This window comes from Caloenas nicobarica, chromosome 22, assembly GCF_036013445.1.
Source record: "Caloenas nicobarica isolate bCalNic1 chromosome 22, bCalNic1.hap1, whole genome shotgun sequence".
Taxonomy (NCBI): Eukaryota; Metazoa; Chordata; class Aves; order Columbiformes; family Columbidae; genus Caloenas; species Caloenas nicobarica.
Window position 1 is genome coordinate 6,929,625 of NC_088266.1, and position 13,697 is coordinate 6,943,321.

General features: G+C 48.8%; 1 protein-coding gene across 1 annotated transcript in view; it reads left to right on the plus strand.

Moving 5' to 3' along the window:
• PRDM16 (PR/SET domain 16) overlaps positions 1-13,697 on the plus strand; it is a 145,491-nt gene that overhangs the window by 101,350 nt on the left and 30,444 nt on the right. Inside the window, exons 5-6 of the mRNA XM_065650299.1 lie at positions 7,479-7,613; positions 12,914-13,016. Of these exons, the coding sequence (XP_065506371.1) occupies positions 7,479-7,613; positions 12,914-13,016 (238 nt within the window). The remainder of the gene's footprint in view (positions 1-7,478; positions 7,614-12,913; positions 13,017-13,697) is intronic.

Sequence of the window (13,697 nt, forward strand, 5' to 3'; positions counted from 1 at the left end):
ATCAGCGTTTTTGTCATCTCATGAATTTTCTGTGTGCTTCTGCTCCCTCTTCCTAATGAATTGAAATGAAATGTCCCGAAACTCTAAATCCTCCTCTGCCTGCAAGTAGTTCTGTCTTTTGTTTATCAGATGAAGAATTCTCTCACGTCCCCATTTATTTTTCATGTATTAAGCTTTTACAACTTTAGTAATTACTATTTTTTAAAATGAGGCAAAATGAATTAGAATACAGAAGTGTGGTGTCTTGGACTCTTTCAGGGAGGAGGAGAACTTCAAAGTTTTTGTGTGTGTATATTACAAAGAACTGGAAATCCCTTTCTTGACTTGTGTGTACAATATCTGAGGCAACCCCGTGATTTGATTCAAGCGTAACTTTTTATGGTTTACTGTTTAATTTAAATCAGTGCGGTCTGAATGACGTTACTAGTGAAAAACGAGCTTTTGTTGAGATAAATGCCTGCCATCATCCTGAAAGTCGTCTTCTGTTTTGACGTTTGCGCTCCGTGTCGTTGTGTGCGGTGATGAGATGTTGCTGTTGAGCGCAGCCGATCGCGCTCAAAGAGAACGAGGGTGGGAGGGAAACACAAGGGGGTGGAACTGGCTCCGTGCAGCAGCGGGGGCTGGTGCTGGCAGCACCTTCTGTGACATCCCCTGTTATTTGGGGTTGTTTTCTGGGCAGCAAAACGGCGCCCCCAAAGCAGGGATGGCAGGAGGGGGCAGCATGGCCAGTGGTGATTTTCTCCAAGAATTCTCAGCTCCTCCTCTTCTCCCCTTTGCACAGAACTTGCTCTGCCGTGTAATCCAGACGGCATCTGAGACTCTGGTGCCTGTTGCATCAGGCTGCTCTGCAGAGCAGGAGATGCTTTCGTGGAGATCACATTTAACGAGCTCTGTAAATGGTCTGTGTGTAATTATTGCTGCTGTTGGTTTCTCCGGCGAGGCTTTGTGCTTACGGTCAGGGCTGATGTACCTTCAGCTGGAATGAAGCTGCTGTGCCTGAAAGACACGTGGGTGACACCGTGGTTCTGCAGACGCTTTATCCCGATGCGGAGCTGACACACAAATACTCGCTGGCTGGTGTGAGCTGGTATGTAGGAGAGCAGCAGCTACAACGGGCAGAGCTTCAAAAGGCTCAGCTGGATTCAGACACGCTCAGGGAATTCAGCCTCGCTTGCACAGCTCGCGTGAGCGACCCAGGCTCCTCTGCCTTGGGAATGGAGCAGGGCGTTTTGGTGTGGTGGAAAAAAGAAATAGAAGGTTATTTTTCCGGGACAAAACTATGTCTCAGTAACAGCCTTCCCTACAGCTCGCTGATATTTTTCCTGCAGATCCTTCATGAAACCAGATAATACGGTGGCACGACGGCAGATTCAGAAACGCAGACACCAGTGGAAAAACTCTGCTCCAGACATGTGGCTTGAGTGGGAGCGGAACTTCAAAAATAATCTTTCTTTTAAAAACGTAGAGATTTCTTTTCCTGTCCCCTCGGTCGGGCACGCTGGGCTCTTGTCTCGGAGCCGGTGGTTTCTTTGTGCCCGGACGTTTTGTTGAAAATCTGCACGTCCCTTTGCAAGCAGGAGGGATGCGGGTGGTGGGGACGCTGCTGAGGCCACGCAGCCAGTCGGGCAGTGGCGGGTGAATTAAGTTCTCTGATCCTGCACTTGTTTAATAAAGAGCCCTTAGAAGCTGAACCTGGAGCCCCTGCGCATCACACGCCCGTGTCCTGTGGGTGCACGAGGGTTTGGAGATGAGAACAGCATTTTCTCTCCTTGTCATCCAGCATTTTTGAGGATGGGGAGCTGGCTCCAGGCTGTGCCGGGGGACCCGCCATCTGGACAAGAAATTTACTGTTTGCAACACGAAGTGGTTCTGGCTATACGTATGTGGAGCTCTTCCCGCGGCCCTAAAGCGGGGCAGCAAACAAGGTGGGTTTGGCCGGGCTGCTCTTCCCGTCCCTCTCGGAGCTGTGGCCTGTTTGCCTGACACGTTTCTCATTAGCTCTTTGTCAAAGCACCAGGAAGCCTGCTTAATTGCAGGCAGAGTGCTGAATTTATGAGTTCATCTAGGCTTCATGTCCACACATTGACAGAGGTGTTTCTCTGGATGAAGCCTTTTTCTCTTCATTTCGTGGCAAGAATGGACTTTCTGTTTCAGTTAACTTCTGAAAGTCATAAATTGTAGCAGACCCTCCCTCCCCTGTATTTAAAAGAAACACAACAAAACTTCACGGCAACAGTTTATTGCTCTAAATCAGCTTGTGGGTCATTAAAGCAAAAAGGGAAAAGAAAAAAAAAAAAGGAAAAAAATCTCCCTCTAACTCCTGCCAAATAAAATGCGCACATCAGCCAAGCTGTCAAAGGCAGATCCTGCGACTATGGGATGAGAAGGTTTATTACACTTTGGGCTTCTGGGGAGGGATGTTATAGCAACAGGACGCTGGGTCGCTGATGGCAAACCCGCGGTTGCTCCGGTTCTTCGTGCACACTGGGAATCCATTAAGGCAGCTGACGACAGATCCCCGGCACCCCCGCCCCAGCACCTCTGCCGGGGCCAAACGCTGGACGCTGCCCATTAAAACCTGAAAGAAACAGCCCAGCAGAGAGCCCACAAATTAGAGAAGCAGGAAACCTCAAATGATGTGCAAAAAAAATTGTAAACGTTCAAGAGAATTTTTCCATAACTTTTGCTTCATAACTCAGCATTTCTGATGTTAATAAATTATGAAACGGAGCCTTTGCGAGATCAATGAGCCTTTTGGATTGCAGTTCCGCAGACAGCAGATGAGGCTGCGGAGCGAGTCCTGGAGCACGACAACAATTTCCTTTGGCTGCCGGGGATGAGTCTGAACCACAACAGGGTCCTGGCTCGGGATCCCCCGTGTCTCTGCCACGGGCCGGGTCGAACCCCCGGAACCGAGCGGACGGGAGGGGGCGTTTGTTTGACCAGAGGCTGAAGAGAAGGACGGGGAGGAGGTGGTGGTGTGGGGAAGGACAGCGGATGGCCGAGCAGCACAGAACCGGGGGCTGCTACCGCGGGGAGGGGAGCGCAGCTGAGAGCGCTTGGGTGAGCTGCTGGACTCGAAAACAAAAGTGACGGGAGGTGCCTTGGGTTAATATATAAAAGCATATACGGAACTCACGATCTGCAACAGGGGGAAAAAAAGATGAACTTGGGTTTTGGCGTGTTCAGTGAAAAAGGAGCCGTGAGCAATCCGTGATTGGGTGGGAGGGGTAAGACGGAAGGCTGATCAGGGGGAGGGGAGGCAGAGGAAACGTCCACAATAATTAACTTTACGAGAATGCCCCCGGCTGCAGTCCAGATGAAAGCTTATTTCTCCAGCAGGCCTGAGAGGGCTGGTCTGTCCCAGAGCACCCGGGTCTGACCTGGGAGAAGGTGGGACACAGAACACGTGTTCTGGGTTGAGGTCTCATGTGAGAGGCAGGTAAAGCGCCTTGTCCTGAACTGGGCTGCAATGGCAGCACGGCATGGTTTGAGGCTTGTAAAAATGCTACCGATCACTAGTTATAAATTCATTTTCTCTTTTCCTCCTCTCTCTTATTTTCCCCCTTTCTTTCCCCTCTCCTTTTCCTCTGATAACCTCTTTTAATGTCTGAGCCAAATTATCCATCTCCACTGCTTCACCAATTTCAGAGGGCGCCTGGGCGCAAAGTACGGCTGTTACATTTCAACTCCACCACGGCAGATTCCTGCTAATTACATGTGGTTTTCTGTTGTTGTTTTTGGTGGGTTCGTTTGGTTTTCTGTTTTCCAGTTGCTTTAACAGAGCTGGAAATGGCTGTTTCGACGAGTCCATCCCGGATCAGGTGCCGTGCTGAATGCACCTCGCGCCGTCGCTGCGGGTGGATCCCTCTGCGCAGCTCTTTGCCGTCTCTAGTTTACCCCCAGATAATGCTGTTTGCCTCCCTTTTCTTTCCCCATTCGATCTTCCTCAGAGCACCAGTTCTCTCTTAGTGCTCGTTGTGCTGCTTCTAAAAAAATCTGCAAAAGCGAATGACCTATGTGCATTCCAAAAGCAAAGCTTCAAACAGAAAATCTGGTTTGTTACTGACAATGGCTTGTAAACAGTTGGTTTGAAGAATTTCAGCAGAGGAAATTTCTGATTTCCTTCTGGTCTAAACTGGAAGGAGATGTGGTAAAAGGTTTCAGTTTGTTTTTCTGGAGTTTTTTAAGGTGGGAAGAAGAGGGACTTAGAATATTATTCTGTGTGTGTGCGTTTCACGGAGGAAAAAATACATACTGCAGACAGTAATTTGTGGCTGCTGTTGGATATATCAGTATTTTTTAAATTGTGTTATAAGTTTCATGTAGAACATCAGAAAAGAGCGTGTGAAGTTGATCTTTAATTAGAGGCGTCAACCACAAAGGGCCGGACTCGCCGTGTAACTGGTCCTGGTTGGGGGGCTCGGCTGACGGGACGGGCTGCGTCTCGCCCAGTCTGAGAAAATCGTCTTTTCCAGGCAGTTTGACACTTTGTTAGACAAATATTGAAGCATCCCAGTAAAGGAACATTTAAGGCATTTGCCAGCCTTGGAGATATCACCTGTTTGTCTCATGTCAGCCAGAGGGAAAGGCATATGCTATGTGTGTTTGCAAATACTGACATTTTTGAAGAACGATTGTCATTTAAAGGCAGGATTTATAAGACTAGCCTGTGTTCTTATAGATAGTATCTTACTTTCATTTTTGTTCCTATGATAAATCGCAAGTATCTACTGAATACCCAGCTGCCAGGGACTCTATAACTGGTAGTTTAACCTGTACTTTGTTTGCTCCTGGGTCATGGGCACACAGAAAAACATGCTATTATTAATCAGGCAGATAATGTTCAGTGAAAGTTAGAAAGCTACATAAATCTGAACTTATTCATCAAGGGTTTGTAGTGACTAAAAGTGTAGACCGGCCATTCTAAGCACCTTTGCTAATGGTCTGTTCCACATCGTTGCGTCCTGTTGTGCCCCCGAGCTTCCAGCCTGCTGCAATTGCGAAGGAAAAACGTGTTAGCAAAAATCCTGGGGAATTCCCTGCCTCAAAATGATGCCTCTTACTCGTATGCGTAACGGGATAGGAGAACTTGCAGAATCACTTCACTGTGGCTCAGCTGGCCAGGAGAACTTATTGCCTTTTAACAGCTGTACTGCTGGCAATATTCTGCCCACTCCCTTCTGCTCCGTCACGTTCATTTTGTTTTCCAGCTGTTCGGATTTCAAAGGTCCCTATTGCTGACACAGACACGGACCATGCGAGAAGGGCCAGTCACGCACGAAGGGCCTCGGCTCGCGATGCCCTGTGCTATTTACAGGGTACAGAGAGTGTGTGTGAAAAACAGGGGCTGAGGTTCTCAGGGTTTCATACAACCTCTTTCTCATTTTGATCTGTGAGATTTCACACCCCCCGCTCGGTTTCAGAGCTGCACTCAGATAAAACCACAGGGTTTCAGGTGATTTCTAGCAGGACGCTGTGCTGAGCTCTGGAGCCCCGTGCAGGGCCCTGCAGACAGCTGGGGATTTGAGCTGAATTCTGGCTTTTCCCAAGCCTGTCTGACTGTCTTCAACGAACGGTTCTAGAATATGAAAGAGGGTATCTGTGAGATACCGCTATGAAATAAAATAGACTGTTGGTGAAGCCCCGGAGTTTGCCATGTTGTGTTCCCGGGGTGACTTCATTTCTCTGCTTGCTGCTGTATAAATTAATGGGACTGGGAGGTCAGCGGGCTGCTGCTCGTTCAAACCACTGAAAACTGCATGCAGCGTACCCAAGTGGCTTCCAATAAACAGCCGAACGTGGATGGTTCATCCCATTTCGTTTTCTGGACGGTTTCTGGGATCGCTTTCTGTCCGGGTTGTCCCCCCCGGCCCCCAGTGCTGGCCGGGCTATTCCGCTTCGTTAGCTAATTGGGGGTCAGTAAGGCCAAGACAAGTGCCTTAATCTCAACAACAGTCAACAGCTTCAGTCACCCTCCATGTTCCTAGAAGTTCCCTGAGATAAAACAGAAGTTGTTGTTATTTTAGCTGGAGTAAACTCAGTGGAGCTTTTCAACCCACGTTAAGAACACTTTAAAAAAAAAAAATTACAAAGTCCAAACTACCTTAAATTGGCTTCCTGTGGCATTACTGCCATGCATTTTGTTCAAAAGTCCTTTTATGCGGATCCCAACACAGGAGGGTTGTTTCTCTCACCAGTTCTGTCCCGAACAAACACCAGTTCCGGGGGGAAATTCGGTATTTTTGCCATAGGCCGGCGTGTTTGGGGCGCGAGTCTCGGCCGCCAACGTCGCTCCAGCGTCTCTCGGCCTGACCTGACACTTGATTTCTTGCCGCCATCGCTGGGTTTTAATTTTTCCTTTGTTCCTACCTTTTCTTTTTTTCTCCGTCTTGAAATAGGTGGGAAAGTATTATCGTATCCCATGAGATTCTGAGTGAATTAATTAATTGCTAGTAAAAGCATGTTAAGAGCTTTTGATGACTGAAGTAATTTGCAGTGACGCGGGCTGGTAGGGGTGGAGGGGAATCTAAGGAGAAGAGGAGTTTCCGTAAGGAGGAGGCCGGCTCGTGAGCAGGATCCAGTCTTGCCATCCTTAGCATGCAGAGGGCTTTGCCTCATTTTGGTGGCGTCCTGTGTCACGTTTAAAATGTGCTTTGGTGAGTGAAATGTGAAGTGGATGGTTGCGGACGCTGGTGTGGAATGCTGAGCATCTTTTCTGGTTCTGTGCCATCAAACTTACTTTGCTGTCTTGAGAATTAAAACATGCCAAGTTTCTTCCTGGTAAAGCAGTGGTTCTCTTTAGACCACAACTATTTCATTAAGCTTTTTTTTTTTTCACACCTGGACACACTCTGGGGGTTTTTATTTGGAAGGATTCCTCTCTTGCACACTGGCCAAATTTTACATCTCCTTCAGCCCCACGGATCCTCTGGTGTCATTGTTGTGGTTCTGTAAATGACGGCATCATTCATTACAGCATTTTTAAAAACATCATTTCCCAGCACTGTGGGAAGTGACCTGTTCTGAAAGTCTACCCGAAAAAGGAACGTAATTCTTTATTTATGATAAAAAATGATCTTGCATGAAAGGGTAAAATAGATAATGTGAAGATGGAGCAGTTTAAGGGCCTTATCAATTAAATTAATCCAGCTCGGAGGAGTTCTGTGCTGTATCACGTAAGCCGGTGCGGTTACTAGACCCGCGTGTTTGTGTCCGTACCAGCTGCCGTCCTGCAGCTCATGGACAACTCGGGTGCACGTCCTCGGAGGTTCTGCCAACCAGCAACTGCAGATTACCCCTCAGAGCTGATTTTAGTCTTGTCATGTGCGTCTTTATTAATTATACACACCATCCCGCTTTCCCTTTCCTATTTCTTGTTTGGAATCCTGCGTTGCAAACGGTTCTTTCTCTCTTCGTCCTGTAGCCACCCCTTGGTATCGCGTGACCCAGGTGTTTCTCCTGCTGTTCCCCTGCAGGTCCCTGATGAGCTGGGGACTGAGAAGTTCGGTGTGGACGCCGGGCAGAGCGGATCCGGGACCTGGCTGAAGTTCATCCGCGGCACCTGCTCCTGCGAGGAGCAGAACCTGGCCCTGTGCCACCTCAACGACCAGGTAACCACGCGGCAATTACCGCCCTGCTGGTCTCAGCAGCGCGGGGGGCAGCAGCGAGTGGAAGCGACCGAGGGCTTCATCCCTAAAATCAGCTAAAATCCCTGCACTGATGGGATCCTCTGGTCCGGGACTCCTTTTGTGGTGGGGAAGATGGTGTGGGACGCAGGTTAACAAAACACGACGAGACAAATGGAAACCGGTCTTGGTATTTTGTTGCCGTCAAAGCCGTAGGAATTTGACGTGAGGAGCTGACGGTGGTGGCAGAGGGCGAGTCCACGCTGTGAACCCCCCGGGACCGTCTGGGAGAGCGGGGAGAGTGGGAGATGGTTTGGGAGTGCCCTGAGGAGGAAGAAAAGTAAAACCCTGCAGTGAAAAAGTAAAAACCTTGCAATAAAAGATTACCCACAAAGTAACTAAGGAGCATTGTGATGATAAGAGCCAGGACAAGCTTTTAATCAAAGCCGTTTGCTTTTCAGGAAAAAAATCAACATGTTTACATGGGGAGGCCATCCTGTGCACTCCCCTCCCCAGACCACATTCTGTTCTTTGCACTCCTGTAGCTTGGGAACGTTCCCAGGAATGTTCAGGGAATTTTCCTGGATTTTTAGTGAAGTAATGGGCAGCAGAATCCGGACCTCAGAACGTGGTGGTTCTGGTTTTTGTTTTTTCTTCCCCAATGTACAGATTAAAATGCTGCTATTTAGAAAGACATCAGTTCAAATATTTCATTAACTGTTTTTCAATTGTGAAACCAATTTTGACATGTAAAATAATGCTAGCCGGTTTCCTTTATATTTATTCTTACTTGATAGGTATTTGAAAGGAATAGAAGATCCTTGATTAACTGAGATAATTCTGTTTCTCAAGGAGGACTGGAAAAAAATTGTAGAGAAATGAAATTATTTGCTAAATGGATCTGGAAAATGATACATGACTCCTGGTTTATTTTTTCATGTTGCTACTGCTGCCTTCATGGGGCAAATACTACAGCAGTTTAGCTGTTCTTATTCAGGAGACTAATCTTAAACAGCGTATATGTAATAAATATAATAGCCATGAGCTTGCTTTCGAAATGATAGCTGCTGCTTTTGTTTGTGTTACATATATTGGAAAAAAAGAGCCTAACAGGAGCTACAGCGATGGAAAAAATAGGGCCTCTGTTTAGTAAGTCAATCTTGTGTGCGCATAATAGAGATATTTTATGTGTATTTTACATACGTATTCTGTCACTATTGAGGATTCCTAGGTGTGTAACACAATGCCTTAAAAAGAGCAAATAAAAAGCAATGTGGCTTGGCTGAAACAAAGGGAAGGCGACTCCAGAGGAGGAAAAACGTCTGAACAGAAGCAAAACGAGCAGCCCCAGCCCGGCCAGGAACACAAACTCCCTGTGTTCCCCCCCGAGCAGACACGGGCTGAGATCGCAGCGCAACAGCAGCAGAAACATTTCCCTTGTTATTCCTTGGATTTCTCGTGCAGGTCACTGTTTGCAAGACAAGGACATAAAACAACCACTTTTGGGCTCGTTTTGGCTGGTTTTGCCCATCAGCTCTGCTGCACGCGGCTGCGATTAGTGGCTGGGTTTGATCTCTGGGCAAACACTGCAGCTGTTTTCTCAGTTCTCTAAAGCGCTTTTTTCCTTAGAGTACAAACGTGTTGCCGCAATGAGCCGAAGATGAATAGTAGCAGTAACTCATACGGCAGGTAAACAGGGCTGTTTCTTATGAAAGATACTTGAATAATGAGGTAATACTGGGACGGACTTTTCTCACTTGACGTGTTTCATCTCCATCTATTGCCTTGATACTGAAACACCGCGTTGTTTCTGGGCTGTCTCAAACCCACTTTTTCTCAAAGAAAAGATGCGCAGAACCCCAGTTATATTGTCAACTATTCTGTATTAAATAAAACTGGTAATTAGGAGAGGTGCCTTTTGTTGTGAGAAATAAGAAAAGGTAATGTGTGGAATTTTTGTATAAGTTATGAACATGAACGATTTATGAATGTAGATTTTCTGATGCGTTAGTGAATCCGATCTTTTCTGGTTACACAACAGATAAAAAAAGGAAAGGAAACACAGCAGTAGTTTTAATTAATTCAGACCATCAGTAGCATGATTGCAAGATGAAGTTAATTATTATAATGAAATGTTTGATGAAATTAATGTGACTCCAGAAGAATCCAACTTTTCCCTAGTAATTAATGAGGCTTGTGCTATATTTCTGGACAGACTGCAGCAGACATGTTGTTATATACATGTTGTTAAATACAAGCAGCGACTTCGTTCTGAGAACAACCAGCAGTGAAGGGGTCGGAGATGACGCGGTGGCCACCTTGGCCATTGAGAGTTCCCGTCCTGAAGGGTTTTCCCAGGGTAAAATTTGTGAGTGTATCTATGAACTGAGTGTTACCTTTTAGATCGCGGTTTGTGTTTTAGTGCTGATTTGGTTTGGGGTTAGTAGCTGAAAGGAGAATGTCTGTTAATAGCCGGTTTGGGTGCTTGTCTTTTTTCAGTTCGCTAGCTGCAGGTGATGGTGTATTAGGAGTTCTGGTTTACAGAGTCAAGCTCCAAGTACTGTGCTTATTCCTAGTCTGTCTTTTTTATTATTTTTTTCAGGCACATTTGCCATTAAAACTCAGTGTGGCTTGGTCCTGGGAAAAGCTTTTCTTGTTGAACAAGCAAGCAGGAGAGAGAGTTGAAGTGCAAATGAAAACAATAATGAGAAAAAGTAGAATTTTATACCACTTGTAGTTTGCAGTGGAATCCACAGAAATTAACAATCTGATCCGCGTGAAACAGTTAAGTGCAACATGTCAGAAATCTGTTCACCTCCTAACATCTCTGCATAAGCCGGGATCTTGCTGCCCGTTTTGCACCTCACAGGGATTTTCAGCTGAGGATCTCAGAGCACAGTGAGATACCCGGATCTTTCCAGCCGCACAAATACCCTTTTTCTGATGGTGTATCTGGTAGATGCGAGGATGGATGTGTCTTCAGTGGAAGAACTGGTTACAAACCAGGAGAAAATTGTGATTAAAATTGCGCCAGGGTTCTGGCAAGTGCAAGGATGGGTTTCTGTGCAGTTTGGGACATCTTGTAAATCACAGGCAGTTAAATTTCAGTTCTCAAACGTTTGGGTTTGTAGCTATGCCGCTGCCGCCAGTTTGAAACTCTTGTTGAGAAGTTTTATGCCCATTCTGCTGGGCAGTATTAATCTGTTTGCACACAAGATATTAATCTATCTCAATTAATTTGCAGAAGAAATTGAGGGGGTTTAGAGCATGCTTAGGATGAACGGAGGCACCTGCGCAAACCAAAAGCATCGCGCTGATCTCATTTTACCGAAAAGGGCTTTTTCAGGCCGTCGGGGCTGTGGTGTCGGGGTTGATCTCGGCGATCGTCCCACCGGCCCCGGGCATGGCCGCAAACCCTGCGGTACAGCCCCAGCCTCCCTCGTTTGATCCGCGCCGGGGGAGGCGGCGGGCGGGCGGGACGGGACGGGACAGGACGGGACATCGCGGCCGCTGCCGCCGGAGCGGCCCCGGGACGGCGCTGCCCGCGCCCCGGAGCACACACAGGTCAGGCGTCCCGGCCCCTCCGGGCTGCCCCCGCGGCCCCGCTCCGCACCGGCCCCGCTCCGCTCCGCGCCGGCCCCGCCCCGCTCCGCACCGGCCCCGCTCCGCTCCGGCCCCGCTCCGCACCGGCCCCGCTCCGCTCCGCTCCGCACCGGCCGCTCGGCGGGGACCCCGCGGCGGGGGGAGCCTGCCCCCTGCTGGGCCGGGCGGGGGCCGCCACGGGCCCGCTCCCCCCGCGCACCGGGAGCGCCGCCGCCCTCGCCGGGGCCGCCCGCAAGTGGCGTCGTGCCGGCAGCTGCGGCAACTTTCGCTCGGGCTTTCCCGGGGAAAGCTGCGGGTCCCGGTGCGGGTCCCGGTGCGGGTCCCGCTGCGGGTCCCGGTGCGGGTCTCGGTGCGGGTCCCGGTGCGGGTCCCGGTGCGGGCGGCGGGCGCTGCCGGGGCCGCTCGGCCGGCCCCTCGCCCAGCGCTGCCGGAGCGGGAGCGGGTCCGGCCGCGGGGGAGGCGGCGGGAGCTGCTCCCGGGGCCGTGCGGGGTGACCAGCGACCCCGGTTACAGACCTGCGGGAACTCGGGCAGTGCGGGATCGGGACAGGTCACTGGCTCGCGGTACATGGTTATTTTTATGTTTAGTTGTAATGCAGATTATTAATCTCTTGGGAGTTTCCCGAACTCGATCTGGAGGAAGAGTTCAGAGCCGTGATCCTCCGGTACCCGCCGAACCGAGCAAGGCTGCCCCAGGCAGCGGTGCCGCATCTTCGGGCAGATTTCGGCGGCAGCAGCTCCTGGGATGGAGCGGCCGAGCCAAGGAGGAGCCCGGGCAGCTGCGGCCCCTCCGGCGCAGGGGATCCCAGGCCTCTCACTTCCATGCAAAGGGAGAAAGGAGGCTCTGGGAAGAAAAATGCATCATAGTGACTCTATTAATGCAGCCCACGCAGACGTTTAAGAGTTTTGTGTCTTCCCCATAAACAGTAGATGGGCAGAGACTGAGCGGCAGCTAGTTTAGGGAATCGTTCTGGGTAAATCGTAGGCGATATCCTGAAAAATAATTTTGTGCGTTGCTATTAAAGGCACACTTTAAATGGCAGGTGGACGGGGCATGCGGCTGGTGCGTGGTCTGTGGAGTCTGGTTTGGTTTCTGGTTTGTTCTCTGGTGTTGTGACCATGGTGCACAGGGTGGGCAGCGCTGGGCTCGGGGCGGTTCTCAGATCCAGGTTCTGTGGGGATCAAGAGCTCTGAACAGGGACCAGCCGCTCCCTGGGCTGGTTCAGACCGTGGCTTTCGGGGTCGGATCCTCAGGCTCTAGGTGAGAGGGACCGACACAACAGCTCTGTGCGGATATGCTAATTCAGCGCTCTAATCATCAGGCCAATTTTGGCTTAGAGAAGCAGAGACTTAAATGTGTCAATTCCATCAGTTTAATCTTCCCTTCACTATAACAAATACACCAAGCTTATAGGAGGTAGGGAAAACAATGGGAAGATTTTGTGTAATTTGAAGGAGAGAGGCTGTTACCATAAATACTGCTTTATTGTCCAAGCTGCATGAAACGCTGACACACATAGAGGAAAATAAAGGCAGGAAAAAAGAGCTCTCAGTAGCAATTATCACACAAATCAAGTGACAGCCTCCCCTATTAGCTGGAATAATTTGAGTTATTGGTTAAAATGTAAAGTGCAAGTCTTTGCATATTTAACATGTCTCTCAATTTTTGTTTCTGATTCCCAGATCTATTATAAAGTTATTAAAGAAATTGAGCCAGGAGAAGAGCTCTTGGTGTATTTGAAGGAAGGTGGTTATTCCCTTGGGAACATGGCGCCCAGCATGGAAGGTAAGGCCTCGTTTCACCAGACAGGACCTTTCTGCACCTCTCCCAGCGATCCTGGGCATGCTGAGAACCCAGTCAGTGCTGAACGGGGCAGAGCCTGCTCCGGTACCTGCCCCTGCTGGAACTGCCAATATTTGTGCTTATTTTCACTCTGTCTCTGGTGAGCGCAGCTGTCTCAGTCATTGATAGCAAGCGAGCTTTTCTCAACCTCAAGCCATGCAACAGGTTGATTTGCTTCTTCTCTTTGAGGGACGTTGTGGTTTTCAGTGTGGTTGGAGGTGCCTTTTTAATTCCTGGGGTCACTGTGTTTCTTTAGGTTTAATAAAAATGGGCCAAACGATTCCAAGGCCAGGCAGAGGGTGGAAGGGCCATCTCTAGAATTATTGTTGCAGAATATGGACCCTGAAACGCTGCAGTGATGCAGAGAAGCTCTTTTGCTGAAGGTCCAATGGTGCAATGAATGAACAGACGGTGCAGCAGCTGCTGTCTCACTGACATGTCAGGTTTGGGATTATATTTTCAGTGTTCTCCCCCAAAAAGTTCATAATTTTCCTAAAATTAGCACACAGAGATTAATAATTTGTGTATTCTCAATGATGGAGTAACACATGCCTTTTTTTTTTAATGTCAGGGAGAAATCAGAAAGAAAACTCACCGCTGATTTGCATTTCTGTTTCTAATTGG